Raw genomic sequence first — 12,907 nt, 5'->3', positions numbered from 1 at the left:
ATGATTTCCATAATTTTAGAGCTGAACAAAATTAATTAAATTTTGTTACTTTACATGCATTTAAATAACTGTGTGATATAGCAATTGTTGGGTTTAGGTCATAACGAAGTACTTTTTTCTCTATCTTCATGTAAAAATTAATATTCAATTTAAAGTTAAACGAAGGTTGCAAATTAAATAATCATATTAAATTGAAATAACCACAAACCAACGATCAATCGGTTTGTGAGATAAGGCACTAGGGCTACAAAATCAAACGTCAAGCTAACTCTATTATTAAAGCGGCTTCGGATTGGACTATAATGATGGACACGTATGAAAAGCAATATAAAATCCCAGAGGATATTTGTGCGTCGGCCTCCAGACCGGACATAGTTTTATATTCGCTAATTTTAAAGCGCGTTGTACTAATAGAGCTCACGGTTCCTTGGGAAAACAATATCCCCAAAGACCATGCCATCGAGGTCAACAAGTATTACGAGCTCACTTACGAAGTAACTAAGAATATGTTCGTTGTAAATTTGTACGCGGTAGAAGTAGGAGCGAGAGGTGTAACAGCCAAATCTCGCTACAACCTGCTAAAAGACTTAGGCCCGCCAAGAACTAACATCAGTTCATTCTTGGAACGTGCATCAAAGCCAGCCCTAGCAGGTTCGTTTGAAATTTGGTTAGGTAGGGAGAGGAACCTGGACAGTGGAAGTGAGTCAGCGCGCCAGCGCCAGCGGTGAGGAGCCCTTACCTAGGGGCCGCTTAAACCTACGTCTGGGTCGCAAGTCCCAGGCACTGTTGAAGCTCCTCTCACTGCAACGCGTTGGACCCGGCATCCGCACCGTGAATCCATAGAATGCTGAGAGGTTTCGTCTCTTTGTCACGGTTACTTCGCCTCAGAAGTGATCACGGGCAGACGAGATGTGCAAAGTAACTGAAACGTCAGGAGTATGTAGTTTTTGAAATAATAAAATACGAGTAGTAATCCTAAAAATATTAGTTTAATTTAAATGAATACTCGCGAATTCTTAGATCTGATTATATTAATTAATATAGTTAAAAAATTATTCTATTTAGTTAAGTAATATATTAACTATTAAATTGAATTACTTGACCAATATATTACATACATAATTTTGAAGTTGTTTACTTTCAAAGAGAGATTGCAATATATTTAGGGAAAAGGATGTCAAAGTTCATAGTTCAAAAGCTTGCCATTAGTGAGAAATGTGGTAAATTGGTAAATTGTATAAGAAAGCTCTTGTGTTACTCCATTACTGTACTTTAGTACAATAAATTCCTCGTTAAGAATAAGGAAAAAAATCTTAATTTTTGAATGAGTTGAATTTATATTTTTCTTTTCCCGTTTCCGTAAGTCTTTTTCGTTATTTGATGAAAAAAATGATATAACGTGTACTTCGTGATCTATTGCAAATTAATATTTTTGTTATAGCTTTTATAATAACTTCGAAAAACATTTCTGTTGGATATAAAGAAACTTTTTAACATTTTCCTTAAAATATTGATTATGACTATCAAAATATTTGGCTGTACAAAATTGAAACCTATATCCTTATCACTACTGTCCTTTTTATTTAATTAGTTTACGATAACACTTATACAATATTGAAATATAGTCAGTTAATTATATTGTAGCTCCTTTTTAAATATACATGACGTTACGTCAAAAAAAGGCATTTCTATATTTTAATTATGGCATTACTCTGTATGAAATATGTATCATTTTTCACTTATTCCACGAAGTGTAAACTAATTACGAAAGCAACAAGACAGTATTAAAATTCATATTAAAGGTTTTGACAGAAGTTACTATGGGGAGATTCTGTTGATTTCTAAAATACAAACATATTTATGTAACAAGAATTTTTAGAGATGAACAAAGGGAGTTTTTGGATTTAAAAAATGTTCGAAAACAATGTCTTCCTCGCAACCACGTTCATAAAAAGAATTACTGATCCCTATCTTTTGTAAATTAGACGAGGTACATTAGATAGCAAGCGGAAAAGAGTTTTTAATGAAGATTATCACAACAATATGATTTTTAAAACTCGCGCCGCCACCATTTTATCTCGAAACTATTGTTTCTTTTTCTATTTGGGTAGTAATAATTCAAATATACAAACCTCTTCACTGTAATAAAGATAATATAGTTCAACAGTTTAATGACTAATGTTGGGGAAAAGTTTTATATGAAAACATTGTTATTTTTACCAAAACTTAGAACAATTCACACATTGTGAGAAGTAATATGTTGTATATAGAAGAAAACCCACAAAAATACGAGCTGTATTTTTAACACCCTTACATAATATAAACGTTAAAAAATTATTTCTTTTAACATCTACGTATCTTAATTTAAAAAAAGTGAAGAGGCATTCAATTCTAAAATAGTAAACAGAAATGAAAATGAAAACCACTTAATTATTCTAAAAAAAAAGGCACATAGGTATATTTATTGAAATTATAATTACAAAATATAATTACTTCATTAAATCTAGTGACTAAATACAGATAAGACTAAATATACATTTAGTTATACTTGTAGTTTATTAGATCATATTCTATATCATTTTTATTCAAATAGAAAACAACTTTTACATAATAATATAAATGTCATTATTCGTAAGTAACACCAATAATGATTTTTTTTTAAATGTCATGGCATTAACAAAACGTTTTCAATCATATCGCAAATGAGCTGTACGTCATAGACATGTGTGTGACAAAAATGGTGCCCGTTTACCAGCTGGCACTTATTTCTTAATCACAAAAAAAAAATCAACATAGATTTAAATCTGTGAAGTGGTATGGCGTCTGTTTTAGATTTAGTTAAACATTACCAACGATCTATAGAAAAATATCCCAATGACGAACAGAAAGTAAGTAACGTCTGGAATCTTTGAATGATAATAATTTCACCCATTAGTAATACATAGTGGTAAAATAATAATCATCACAAGACTAGAACATAACAAATTTATAATTACTTTTACAATCCAATGATATAGCTTGCTTACATTGATATAAAAGTAGATGGAAAAATATGAGAAACCGATTATGCTATACTGGTTCTTTATATAAATATATGCCTACTACGTAGTTTAAATATATTTCGTATGCGCTCTACTAACTAATATAATAAAATTTAAAATATATAATAGCATTTGCAATCACTAATCCAATTACATATGCAAAGACAAGACCAGAGATAGAAAATAAACAGCAAATGATTTTTATATGTGAAACCTGTTTATACTTTACAAAGTCAAATAACAAAACAATGAAAGTAGGAAACACCTTAACACACACTAAAGTTAGTGAGGAATACTATCAATATTAATATTTATTTGATAAAAAAGTACATTTGTACAATTATAGCAATAATTTTTTCAGATTTTAAAGAGTATAGATAAGTTATACCACTTGAAAGTAACTGTACAGCATTTGCAAGATACTGGTGTTGGCCGCACAGTCAATGCTCTGCGAAAGGAACCAGGAGAAATTGGACAAGCTGCTAGAGCTCTTGTGTTAAAATGGAAGGTTATGGTGGCTGCGGAAGAAAGTGATCATGAAGATCATAATGACGACAGTGAGGCTTCTTAAATTCTTCAATTCACAAAACTATTACCTATAACTCATTTATAGAAATATTCCCTACATTCTATATATTATGATTATGTTATACTTAACTATAACTACACATCATGTAGAGGTAGAATTAGAAGTTAGTAGTGAATGCTAGAAAATTAATAATTTAACTAGTATTTGCAAAAGGAAATAATTTATTTTAACAGCCCAAAACTACAGTAGTCATGATAATGGCAGGGATTATGACAGTAACCCAAGCAAATCTACAAGTAAACATGATACATCTGAGAAATCAAATAGAAGATCAAAGACTGAAGAAAAGTACCATAAGCAAACAAACGGGGATTATAGTGGAAATAAGAGAAAATATCAAAGTAGTGAGGTAAGTTTCAATAATAAATGTAAGTTTAAAATTTTTAAAAAATAATACATAAACTGACTACTTAATTTTTAGGAGGAAGACCATGATGATACAAAAAAATCTAAATACTCACAAGATAACGGCTATAATATAAAATCAGAATCAAGAAAGAAAATAGAGTCATCCGAAAGTGAAAACAGTGAGGATGAATCATCACAAAGTGACAGTGGCAGTGAAGATACAAAGTCAGAAGATGAAGAAGAAGAGATCCCAGATACTGAAGCAAAGGTAGTGAAAAATCAACACAAAGAGTCATATAAACCATCCCATTTGAGACAGTCATCTAGTTCACATCAAAGCAAACATAAGCATGAATCAAGACATGATAGAGAAGATTCAAAGCAAAGCAAGGAACATAATGACAGTTCTGATAAAAGACATTCATCTGACAAACCCAAAGACAAGTCCCACAGTTCTCACTCCCACAAAAGTTCTAAAGGGCATGAAAAAAGTTTAGACAAAAAAGACAAAGAAAATAGACATTCAGACAAAGAGAAGCAAATAAAAGAAGACTCAAGTAAACACAGTAATAAACATAGATCTAGTAGCAGTTCAGATAAAACCAAGTCAAGCGGAACTGACAAACACAAGTCTAGTGAGAGTTCACACAAACATAAGTCCAGCAAGAGTGAAGATAAACACAGATCAAGTAGCAGTTCAGAGAAAAATAAAAAACTTGTACCCGAATATCATAAAAGTCACTCAGAGAGAACATCAAGTAGTACAGACAAACAATCCTCACAGATATCTGATAAACACAAAAAATCTTCTCATAAAGATGTTTCTAATGATAAACATAAATCTAAAGAACATGATGATAAAAAAGATGAACAAGTCAAAGAAAAGTCAAAAGAAAAACATAGTTCCTCAAAAGACAAAGAAAGTCACAAAAGTGAGAAGAAACATTCTTCTAAAGAATCAGGTGACAGCAAACGAAAATCTGATAGCAATCATAACAGCGATAGTTCCAAGAAAAGTAAACATAAGTCTAGTTCTAGTAAACAATCTAACAAGTCAAGGGAGGACAAGGAGAAACAACCAAAAAGAACAGAAGATAGCGATGATGGTATAGATTGTGGCTCAGGTAATAATATACTTACTATATTTAATGAAAATAATGATACCAAATATAATTTTAAATTAATAAAAATTCAGGTGCCAGTTTTGCCGAAGCACTTGGCATGATAAGTCCGTCAAAGCCAAAGAAAAAATCTATATTTTCTAAAGATAATATGCAATCTCCACGCTCTCCTAGTGACAATGTAAGTTTAGTAAGATTTTATTTAATACTTTTCTCGTATAATAATTATGTATATTTAGTAAGATCTAAAACAACAATTTTATGGAAAACCACAAACAGTTAGAGATACAATAAATTATGAGACAATATAAGCTTACTACCTATTGATTTTTTATTAAAGTGTTCTTTAATAAGAATAATAATAAGAATTCCCTCAGTATGAAAAACTATACAAAGTTAAAATTATTATTTTTTAATGTACTTATAAAAAATTAATATGAATTTTATTTACATTTAAATACCTTAAACCTAGTTTTAATTGATTTTTGATAGACATTTGTTTCTGAAATGGTGGATGGGAAAGTTTTGAAATAAAATAGTGAGTACTATGGTCGATGTTGATAAATACCTATACTTTAAATGTAGAATAACATTATATCAAAATTATGTAGAAAACATGGTTTTATTTAAATGTGTACTCGTTAAAGTCTTAGACACTCGAACTAATTAAATTATTGTATAATGTCATGCACTTCTTATAGTTCTTATAATAAGTTATTTACTATTTGTTGTATGTTACAGCTCAACCCTCCCAATTTGCTAGCACCTAGTGCTAAATTGGCTCCATTGCCCTCATTAGAAATATCTGCCTTACCAGAGATATCACCCAACTATCGGCCACGCCCACCTCCGAAATTCCTACCACACTTCAGCGATGAAGACGCTATGAGTAGCGCAATATCGTCGAAAAATCAGAGGTTAGAAAATATTCTTGTTTACCAATCACTTTATTATATCTCTGTTGAAAATATTCTATAATAAAGTATCTGCCGTACTCAGATTATCTATTTATTAATTATCTATTAAATTTTCAGAACAAAAGTCTATTCTGGCAACAAAGTTATAGGAAAAATCACAACATTATATGAAATGTGTGTCCATGTCCTGCAAGAACATATTGATGGTAAGATTTTTACTTTTTATTGCACCATTGTTTCCTTGTCCAATGCAAATAATGTATTATATATATATTGTTTGTCTTGAACTTGTTTATATTTTCAGCCCTTGAATACACTGGTGGGGTTCCATATGAAATATTAAAACCAGTTGTGGATAAAGCAACTCCACAGCAGTTATTTGTTTTGGAACATTACAACCCATACCTCATGGACGACACTGATCATTTGTGGCAGAAATTCTGTGAGAAAAGTTTTAGGAACAAGAAACGACAGGAAATGGAGACTTGGAGGGAAATGTATATTGTAAGTTATTTATATGTTTTGACCGACATAACATTTCAGTACAATATCAAGTAGTAATATTATATTGCCTTAAAGGTTATTTCTATATTATTTCATTTTTATTATTTACTTTTATACAGATATAGAAGCAATTTTATTTTTCAACCCTGACAATCAAACCATCATGACCTTTTCACTTTTCATGTGAACATTTTAATAGTGCTTTACTGGCTATGTATGTGTAATTATAATTATAATGTAACAGAGTGGTCTAGAATAAACCCTTAAAACTTCACTTTTCTGAAAGTAATCTCTGAAAAAAGTGTGAAATTAGACTTTTGACTGATGATTTAAATTTTAGCGATGCCAAGAAGAACAAGAAATTAAGCTTAAATCACTCACTGCCAACATCAAAATGACTCAAGAGGCAAAGAAGGCGCCCATAAAGCAAACTAAAATGGCCTATGTTGATACTGTAGTGAAACCACCTCGTAATGTTGCAAAGAAACAGGTACTAAATTATATTAATTTATATAAAACAAAATTAAAACTCTAAGTAAATTAAGTGATAATAAAATTCTTAATAAAATTAAAATGAAAAGATAATGTTTAAATAAATATATGAGAAAGAATTTGGTTGTCAACAGTTGTTTAGAGATACTAATGGCATGTGCTGGTACCATAAGAGATTTGACCACAAAGCCAATAAATGTATACCACCTTGTACACTGTCAAGCTACTTTCTAAAATCGATATCATTATCATAATGAAAGCATCAGACAAAACAGTTGGTAAATTAAATTAAATAATATTTAATAAAATAGTTGAACATAAATTTTACAGCACATAAAAATAACATTTATAATTAATAAACAGACAAATGTAACCATAAACTATATATTTTAATTTTATAGGCACAACACGGTACAGCATTTGCTGCTACTGCCAGCCCTGCTGCTAGGGTTGCCTCTCTTTCTGCAGCACCTAATGTATTAAAAGGTGGCAGGGCTGCCCCAGCCCCGGTTATAACAAACTCATCGAACTTCAAGCCCAAGAAAGCACCGCTTATGCAAAAAGCACTGCAATTTATGCGCGGAAGAAAACGATGATGAAGGGAAGTTGTTACATGTTATTGTTTCTATATACAGTATAGAATATGAGAGTAGGTTTTAATGGGACCTTTGATGTTTTTATTATATTTATTAATGATAAGAATTTAATATCACACTATGAATATCTGCGGTAAAAAGTAATCAACTGTTTTAAAGTAAATAGACGAGCCCACTCAACTTAAACTATGGCACTCATGTGCTAATGTTCTTAATAACATATTTTTTATAACTAAAAAGAAACAAAAAATCAACATAATAAAATTTTTAAATGGACTATTAAAAACTTTCAGTTTTAATTTACGTATAAAATATTGTACAACAATATTTTTAAACATAACAAAGACATTGTATCATAGAGTAAGTAAAGGCTCTAAACAATACTATTATTCATTTATTCCTGGTATTTAGAATCTCCATATTAAACTTTGATTTGACTTAACAGAATATATTGTTAGAGTTTTCAGTTGGTAATTTTTTATCCCCTTTATTTTTGAATTTATAATTGATAAATTTTCATATAAAGACCTGAATATTGAATTTTGTGTGTGAAACCTGTTATATATTTCAATTATAGATAAGTAATTTGTTACCATACTAAATATTTTTATAAAAGGACAAAAATAGTTATAAGCTTTCCCCCATTTTAATATAGTATACACCTTAGGTCGTAGGTTTAGATAGGTTAAACTCATATTAGTAGTTTATTTTTATGCTATGTGGAATTATTTTCTCTTCAAATCTCTTACATAGAAATCATGTTATGACCACTTTCTGTAAATATGTCACATTATATTAGAATATTTCTAAACTTAGCGTAGAACCTGTTTCTACAATTATTGTTCCTGTACTAAACCAAAATTTGCACAGAACTAGATTTTTTTTTTTTTAACATATATATGAGTTGAAAGGTTAATATAAATTTCTGTTTCATTTCATATTTCAGAATGTTACAACTCAATAAATATTTTGAAAAATGCATGAACTGGCTGAATTTTTTAATTTTCACTGCATTAAAGATCAAATAAAAAATTTGTTAACAATGAGAATAATATATCAGAAATAAACAAATTAATTTGTAGGGTTGCTGTGATAAATGCTTTGAAATTAAAAGATGGTGTTAGAAATATATTTTTATATTACTACTAAATTTCTTATTCTATCATAATTAACATTAGATGTCCTTAAATTTAAAATTACATTAAGGTTTTTCATCACTTATTATTGACTGATATAAAAGTTTACAAATTGATCATTGTTTCAAACCACTATACATTTATGGAATATTGAAAGAAATTGTCTTTCAGATTCATTTAAATTGTAGTTACCTAAATGTTTGCAGTTTGTTTAGTACAACATAGCAATTACTGAGATCTATGTAAAGTATACCGATAATATACATGGAAATTGAAAATTCATATACCTTTGTGACTTAGAATTTTAATATCCCATTTCACAATGTTATATGATCATTATTTATACTGTGAATAAATTTAATTTGTGGATATCATGTTGGTTTTATTATCAATAAAGTACAACATCTATATTTCTAAATTTTGATTTTAACTGTTTTTCATAATCTGTGTGAATTATTTTAGGACAATGGTACAGGGCTAAAAATTTAAGGTTTTTATAGTATTCAGATAGTAAATCGACGGATACAGGTGTCACATTCTGTATTCGGGATAGACTCAAACTTTTCAGCTGTTTTATAGAAGGACTACCCAGCACTTGCAATATGCCTGTTTCAGTAAAATTATTATTATTCCATATCTGCAGGTGTTGGAGATTATTTAATTGTGTCAAAGAAATAAATCCCTTGTCTGTTAAATTTTCACATCTCACTATAGCTAAATCATTTAGTGAAACACAATTTGACAAAAGTTTTAAAGTGTAGTCATTGATTGAATTCCCACCATAAATATGCAACGTTTTGATTATTTTCTGTTTAGACAATATCAATTTATTAATAAATTCCAATCCTAAACCTTTGATTTTTTCAATGAGGATATGAGTTAAATAATTACATCCAAGTAGAGAATCACAATTCAAGGAGGACAAACCAAAATCTGATAAAGCCAGATATTGTAGATGGCAAAAATTTTCAAATGGCACCATAAGATCAATATTGCTTGAAAGTAAAATAGAATTCCTCAGGTTTAATTTCTTAAGATTTGGCCATTTTAGGATGTCATATTCGAAATCTTTGCCAATTCGGCACATGACCAACTCTAGGCTAATAAGGTTTTCACATTGATCTATCACAAATTTTATAACTGAATAAATATACATGTATTGAATCTTCAAACATTGTATATATTCTTTATGACTTAATATAATCTCTAAATTTTTTTCACTCACTTCAGTTTGGCCTTGTTTCCCAGAATAAACTATAACTATCCTTCTCCATAGAGCTGGATCTCGTGCTAGTTCCTCCCACCGTTTACAAACTTTTTCACAATTGAGTAGAGAGTCAAGAGGCAAACATTTGAAAATATAAATCAATATTTCATCTGGTAAAACATTTATCTGGTCCAATACCTCCTCTTCATCAACAGTGAAAGTCATGTTTATTATCCTGTAAATCTATATAAAGCATTATAAAAATTATCATATAAGTATCAATATGAGACTAATATAATATTATGAACATACCAACTATATCATAATAATGCAGCTATATTGACACTAATGAAAGTGTAGTTCACAATTGAAATTGTGTAACTAATAACCGTAATTGCGTGCTTCACTATTTTCATTGGGGACAAATTTGCAAATCATTGAAAATTCTATATTTATTCTCAAATAGTATTATCAATATGTAGGTAGGTTGTTTTAAATATGGCCTTCATCCGTGCAAAGATGTGCACAGTATATTCTGCCAGTGTCGTGTAGAATGTAGGAAACACGATCCGGGATTAACTTATGAATACAATAAGATTTAACAGCCTCGACTGAAGTAACAATTAGGCACTTTATTCTGTTGTTGTTGTTTGTATCTAAAACAACACAAATTCAATTAGATGCAAAAATAGGAGATATATACCGTATAAAAATGTAAAACTAATACCATATTATATATAAAGGTAAATCAATTTATTACAACTTAATTCTATTGATTTCAATATATCTACTTATAAATTTACTAAATGAACCAATATCATTATGTATTTAAAAGTAGATTTCTTCATCTGTCAAAAGTCAAAACAATATATGTTGATTTAATATTAGGATCATTACACACCAGCTGAATGCTGATAGTTATTAATTTAATAGGCTTGTTACATTAAAAATTAAATGAACTTTATTTACTTCAATATATATAGTAAGTATTCTTGATTTCTTCTTTATTACATAACTATAAATTGTCTTAATTACATCAAGCTGTTGCATTTACATCATAAGAAAAATATATAATTGTAAATGTAAATCAACACAAATATAATATATTATATTGTTATATATACATTTATTAAATTATTGAAATATTTTTGTTTAATCTTTATTATATTTTGTAAAAGACCTAAAATAAAAAACATCAAATATTCAACATCTAAAGAAGAAAAAATATAACATGGACCATGTAATAAAACACCAAAGATTGTTTTGGACAATTTTCTTTAATTAAAGGTAAGGTTTAATACAAAACACTTATAGATTAATATTTTGTCATACAGATAATACGTTATTCCTACCTTACAAAATATTCAATGGTTATTTCAAGCTTAATGAAATCTTTAGCTGCTAAACTAAATGAGAGTTTTCAATGGGTTTTTGAATGTGATTAAAGCTTAAATTCTCAGATGGTTTAGAAATTTAATTTGAATTATCTGATGTCCTATTAGTGGTCGAGAATTCAGACTAATTTGGAAAACCTTTTTCCTAGTTCAACCATAGAATTTCAAGTATTTTTAAAATAGTTGGTAAATTCATGACATTTACTTAAATTCATAAAACAATTGTAAAAAAAAATGTAACATAATGGCAACATAGAATGATTTATTTCACAAAAACTAATTGTCAACAATTAACAACAATTGTCAAAATTTGTCAAATACGAGACAAAAATAAAAAGTAAATAATAAAATCTATATTATAAGGATAGCATTTTACAAAATATTGATTTATACGGCTTAAGGATTTTTGTAAATTATTGCTTTTAACAGATAATGTCTAATTCAATTGTCCAGTATGTACTTCTTAGAAGTGATTTATTAAAAGACCTAGGATGGTCCGTGGGTGCATTAGTCGCACAAGCATGCCATGCTTCCACAGCTGCCTTACATTTATATAAAGATGATGAAGTTACTTTAGAATACTTAAATAACTTAGATAATATGCATAAAGTTGTTTTAGAAGTAAGTTATGCTAAAACTAAATATTTTTTTGTTCACTTAAAGTCACATAAAAAATCTAGTATATTAAAAATTAAAGCGTTCTTACAGGTACCTAATGAAGAATCATTAAAGAAAGTGGCGGAAAAATTAAAAGAAAATTCAATAGCTCACAAGCTTTGGATAGAACAGCCAGAAAATGTTGCAACTTGTTTGGCTCTAAAACCATATCCAAAAGATGAAGTAAAAAAATTTGTTGGCAAATTCAAATTATATAAGACCACTTTAGCAAGTTAATTATATGTATAATGATTAACAATTTTTTGTTTAAGTGAAGTTATATCTAATACGGATCCCAATGTATATGTTGCATCTTTAATGTTACTGGATATATGTGTTATTACTGTTATGTATATAATATAATAAAAAGACTGTTCAATTGAACTTTCAATGCCTGGTGTTACAGTTGGTTACTTGAGTTGTTTTTTGGAGCTTAGGTCAATATATGAATCTAAAAACAATATAATAAATAATAATTTCCCTTGTCACCATCAAAGTCACACTACAAAAGTTCGCTAATTATATAGTAATATAATGAGCTTATGGAATGCATACACATATAGTTACAAAGTAAAGGGTAGAATTAAATGTATGCTTTGTGTAACATGTTTGCCCTGTTAGGTGCGACCACAGAATTACATTTTTCGACTTTTTAAAAATTAAAGATCTTGAATGATCATTACCTGTATGCATATATTTTTTTTGTTTCGACTTGACTGTAACTGTTAACCCTAATGGCTTTGACAGCGTCACCAAGAGGGGCATAAAATAATATAATTGATCCGGTAATGATTTTTATAATTACTATGGATTCATTTTGATTTTTTGTTTTAAATATGACATTCATCCGTCCAAACACGTGCACAGTATATTGAATATTCTGTCAGTGTTCTTATAATATGTTT

General features: G+C 28.9%; 3 protein-coding genes across 4 annotated transcripts; 2 read left to right on the top strand and 1 right to left on the bottom strand.

Annotated features, from left to right (window-relative positions):
• Positions 1 to 2,699: 2,699 nt before the first annotated feature.
• On the top strand, positions 2,700 to 9,115 carry LOC116768993 (transcription elongation factor B polypeptide 3). Its single transcript, XM_032659953.2, has 10 exons — positions 2,700 to 2,888; positions 3,403 to 3,598; positions 3,804 to 3,979; positions 4,052 to 5,102; positions 5,174 to 5,280; positions 5,841 to 6,016; positions 6,134 to 6,222; positions 6,321 to 6,520; positions 6,861 to 7,010; positions 7,414 to 9,115. Exons 1-10 carry the CDS (start codon positions 2,817 to 2,819, stop codon positions 7,606 to 7,608), a joined length of 2,412 nt encoding a protein of 803 aa, XP_032515844.2. The 5' UTR covers positions 2,700 to 2,816; the 3' UTR covers positions 7,609 to 9,115.
• Positions 8,729 to 10,796, bottom strand: LOC116769182 (F-box/LRR-repeat protein 7-like). The gene is made up of 3 exons (XM_032660211.2): positions 10,679 to 10,796; positions 10,264 to 10,607; positions 8,729 to 10,194 (listed from the first exon to the last, which is right to left on the bottom strand). The coding sequence occupies exon 3, from the start codon at positions 10,174 to 10,176 to the stop codon at positions 9,133 to 9,135; it is 1,044 nt and encodes a 347-aa protein (XP_032516102.1). The 5' UTR covers positions 10,177 to 10,194; positions 10,264 to 10,607; positions 10,679 to 10,796; the 3' UTR covers positions 8,729 to 9,132.
• Positions 10,797 to 11,627: 831 nt separating this feature from the next.
• LOC116768980 (putative peptidyl-tRNA hydrolase PTRHD1) lies at positions 11,628 to 12,393 on the top strand. Of its 2 annotated transcripts, XM_032659918.2 has the most exons (3): positions 11,628 to 11,682; positions 11,775 to 11,966; positions 12,054 to 12,393. In XM_032659918.2, the coding sequence occupies exons 2-3, from the start codon at positions 11,778 to 11,780 to the stop codon at positions 12,237 to 12,239; spliced, it is 375 nt and encodes a 124-aa protein (XP_032515809.1). In that variant the 5' UTR covers positions 11,628 to 11,682; positions 11,775 to 11,777; the 3' UTR covers positions 12,240 to 12,393. The 2 variants fall into 2 exon arrangements, with proteins under 2 accessions (XP_032515809.1, XP_032515808.1); XM_032659917.2 differs by having other exon boundaries at positions 11,630 to 11,966.
• Positions 12,394 to 12,907: the final 514 nt, after the last annotated feature.

Source organism: Danaus plexippus, chromosome 5 (genome assembly GCF_018135715.1).
Source record: "Danaus plexippus chromosome 5, MEX_DaPlex, whole genome shotgun sequence".
NCBI classification, from domain to species: domain Eukaryota; kingdom Metazoa; phylum Arthropoda; class Insecta; order Lepidoptera; family Nymphalidae; genus Danaus; species Danaus plexippus.
Note: the sequence above shows the minus strand (reverse complement) of the source record. Positions and strands in the feature narration are given on the sequence as shown.

Coding starts and splice junctions, on each gene's coding strand:
- LOC116768980 (XM_032659918.2), top strand. CDS start 11,778: ATGTCTAATTCAATTGTCCAGTATGTACTTCTTAGAAGTGATTTATTA. Junction 11,967..12,053: donor TGCATAAAGTTGTTTTAGAA/GTAAGTTATGCT, acceptor GCGTTCTTACAG/GTACCTAATGAAGAATCATT.
- LOC116769182 (XM_032660211.2), bottom strand. CDS start 10,176: ATGACTTTCACTGTTGATGAAGAGGAGGTATTGGACCAGATAAATGTT.
- LOC116768993 (XM_032659953.2), top strand. CDS start 2,817: ATGGCGTCTGTTTTAGATTTAGTTAAACATTACCAACGATCTATAGAA. Junction 3,599..3,803: donor TGAAGATCATAATGACGACA/GTGAGGCTTCTT, acceptor TTATTTTAACAG/CCCAAAACTACAGTAGTCAT. Junction 5,281..5,840: donor CACGCTCTCCTAGTGACAAT/GTAAGTTTAGTA, acceptor TGTATGTTACAG/CTCAACCCTCCCAATTTGCT.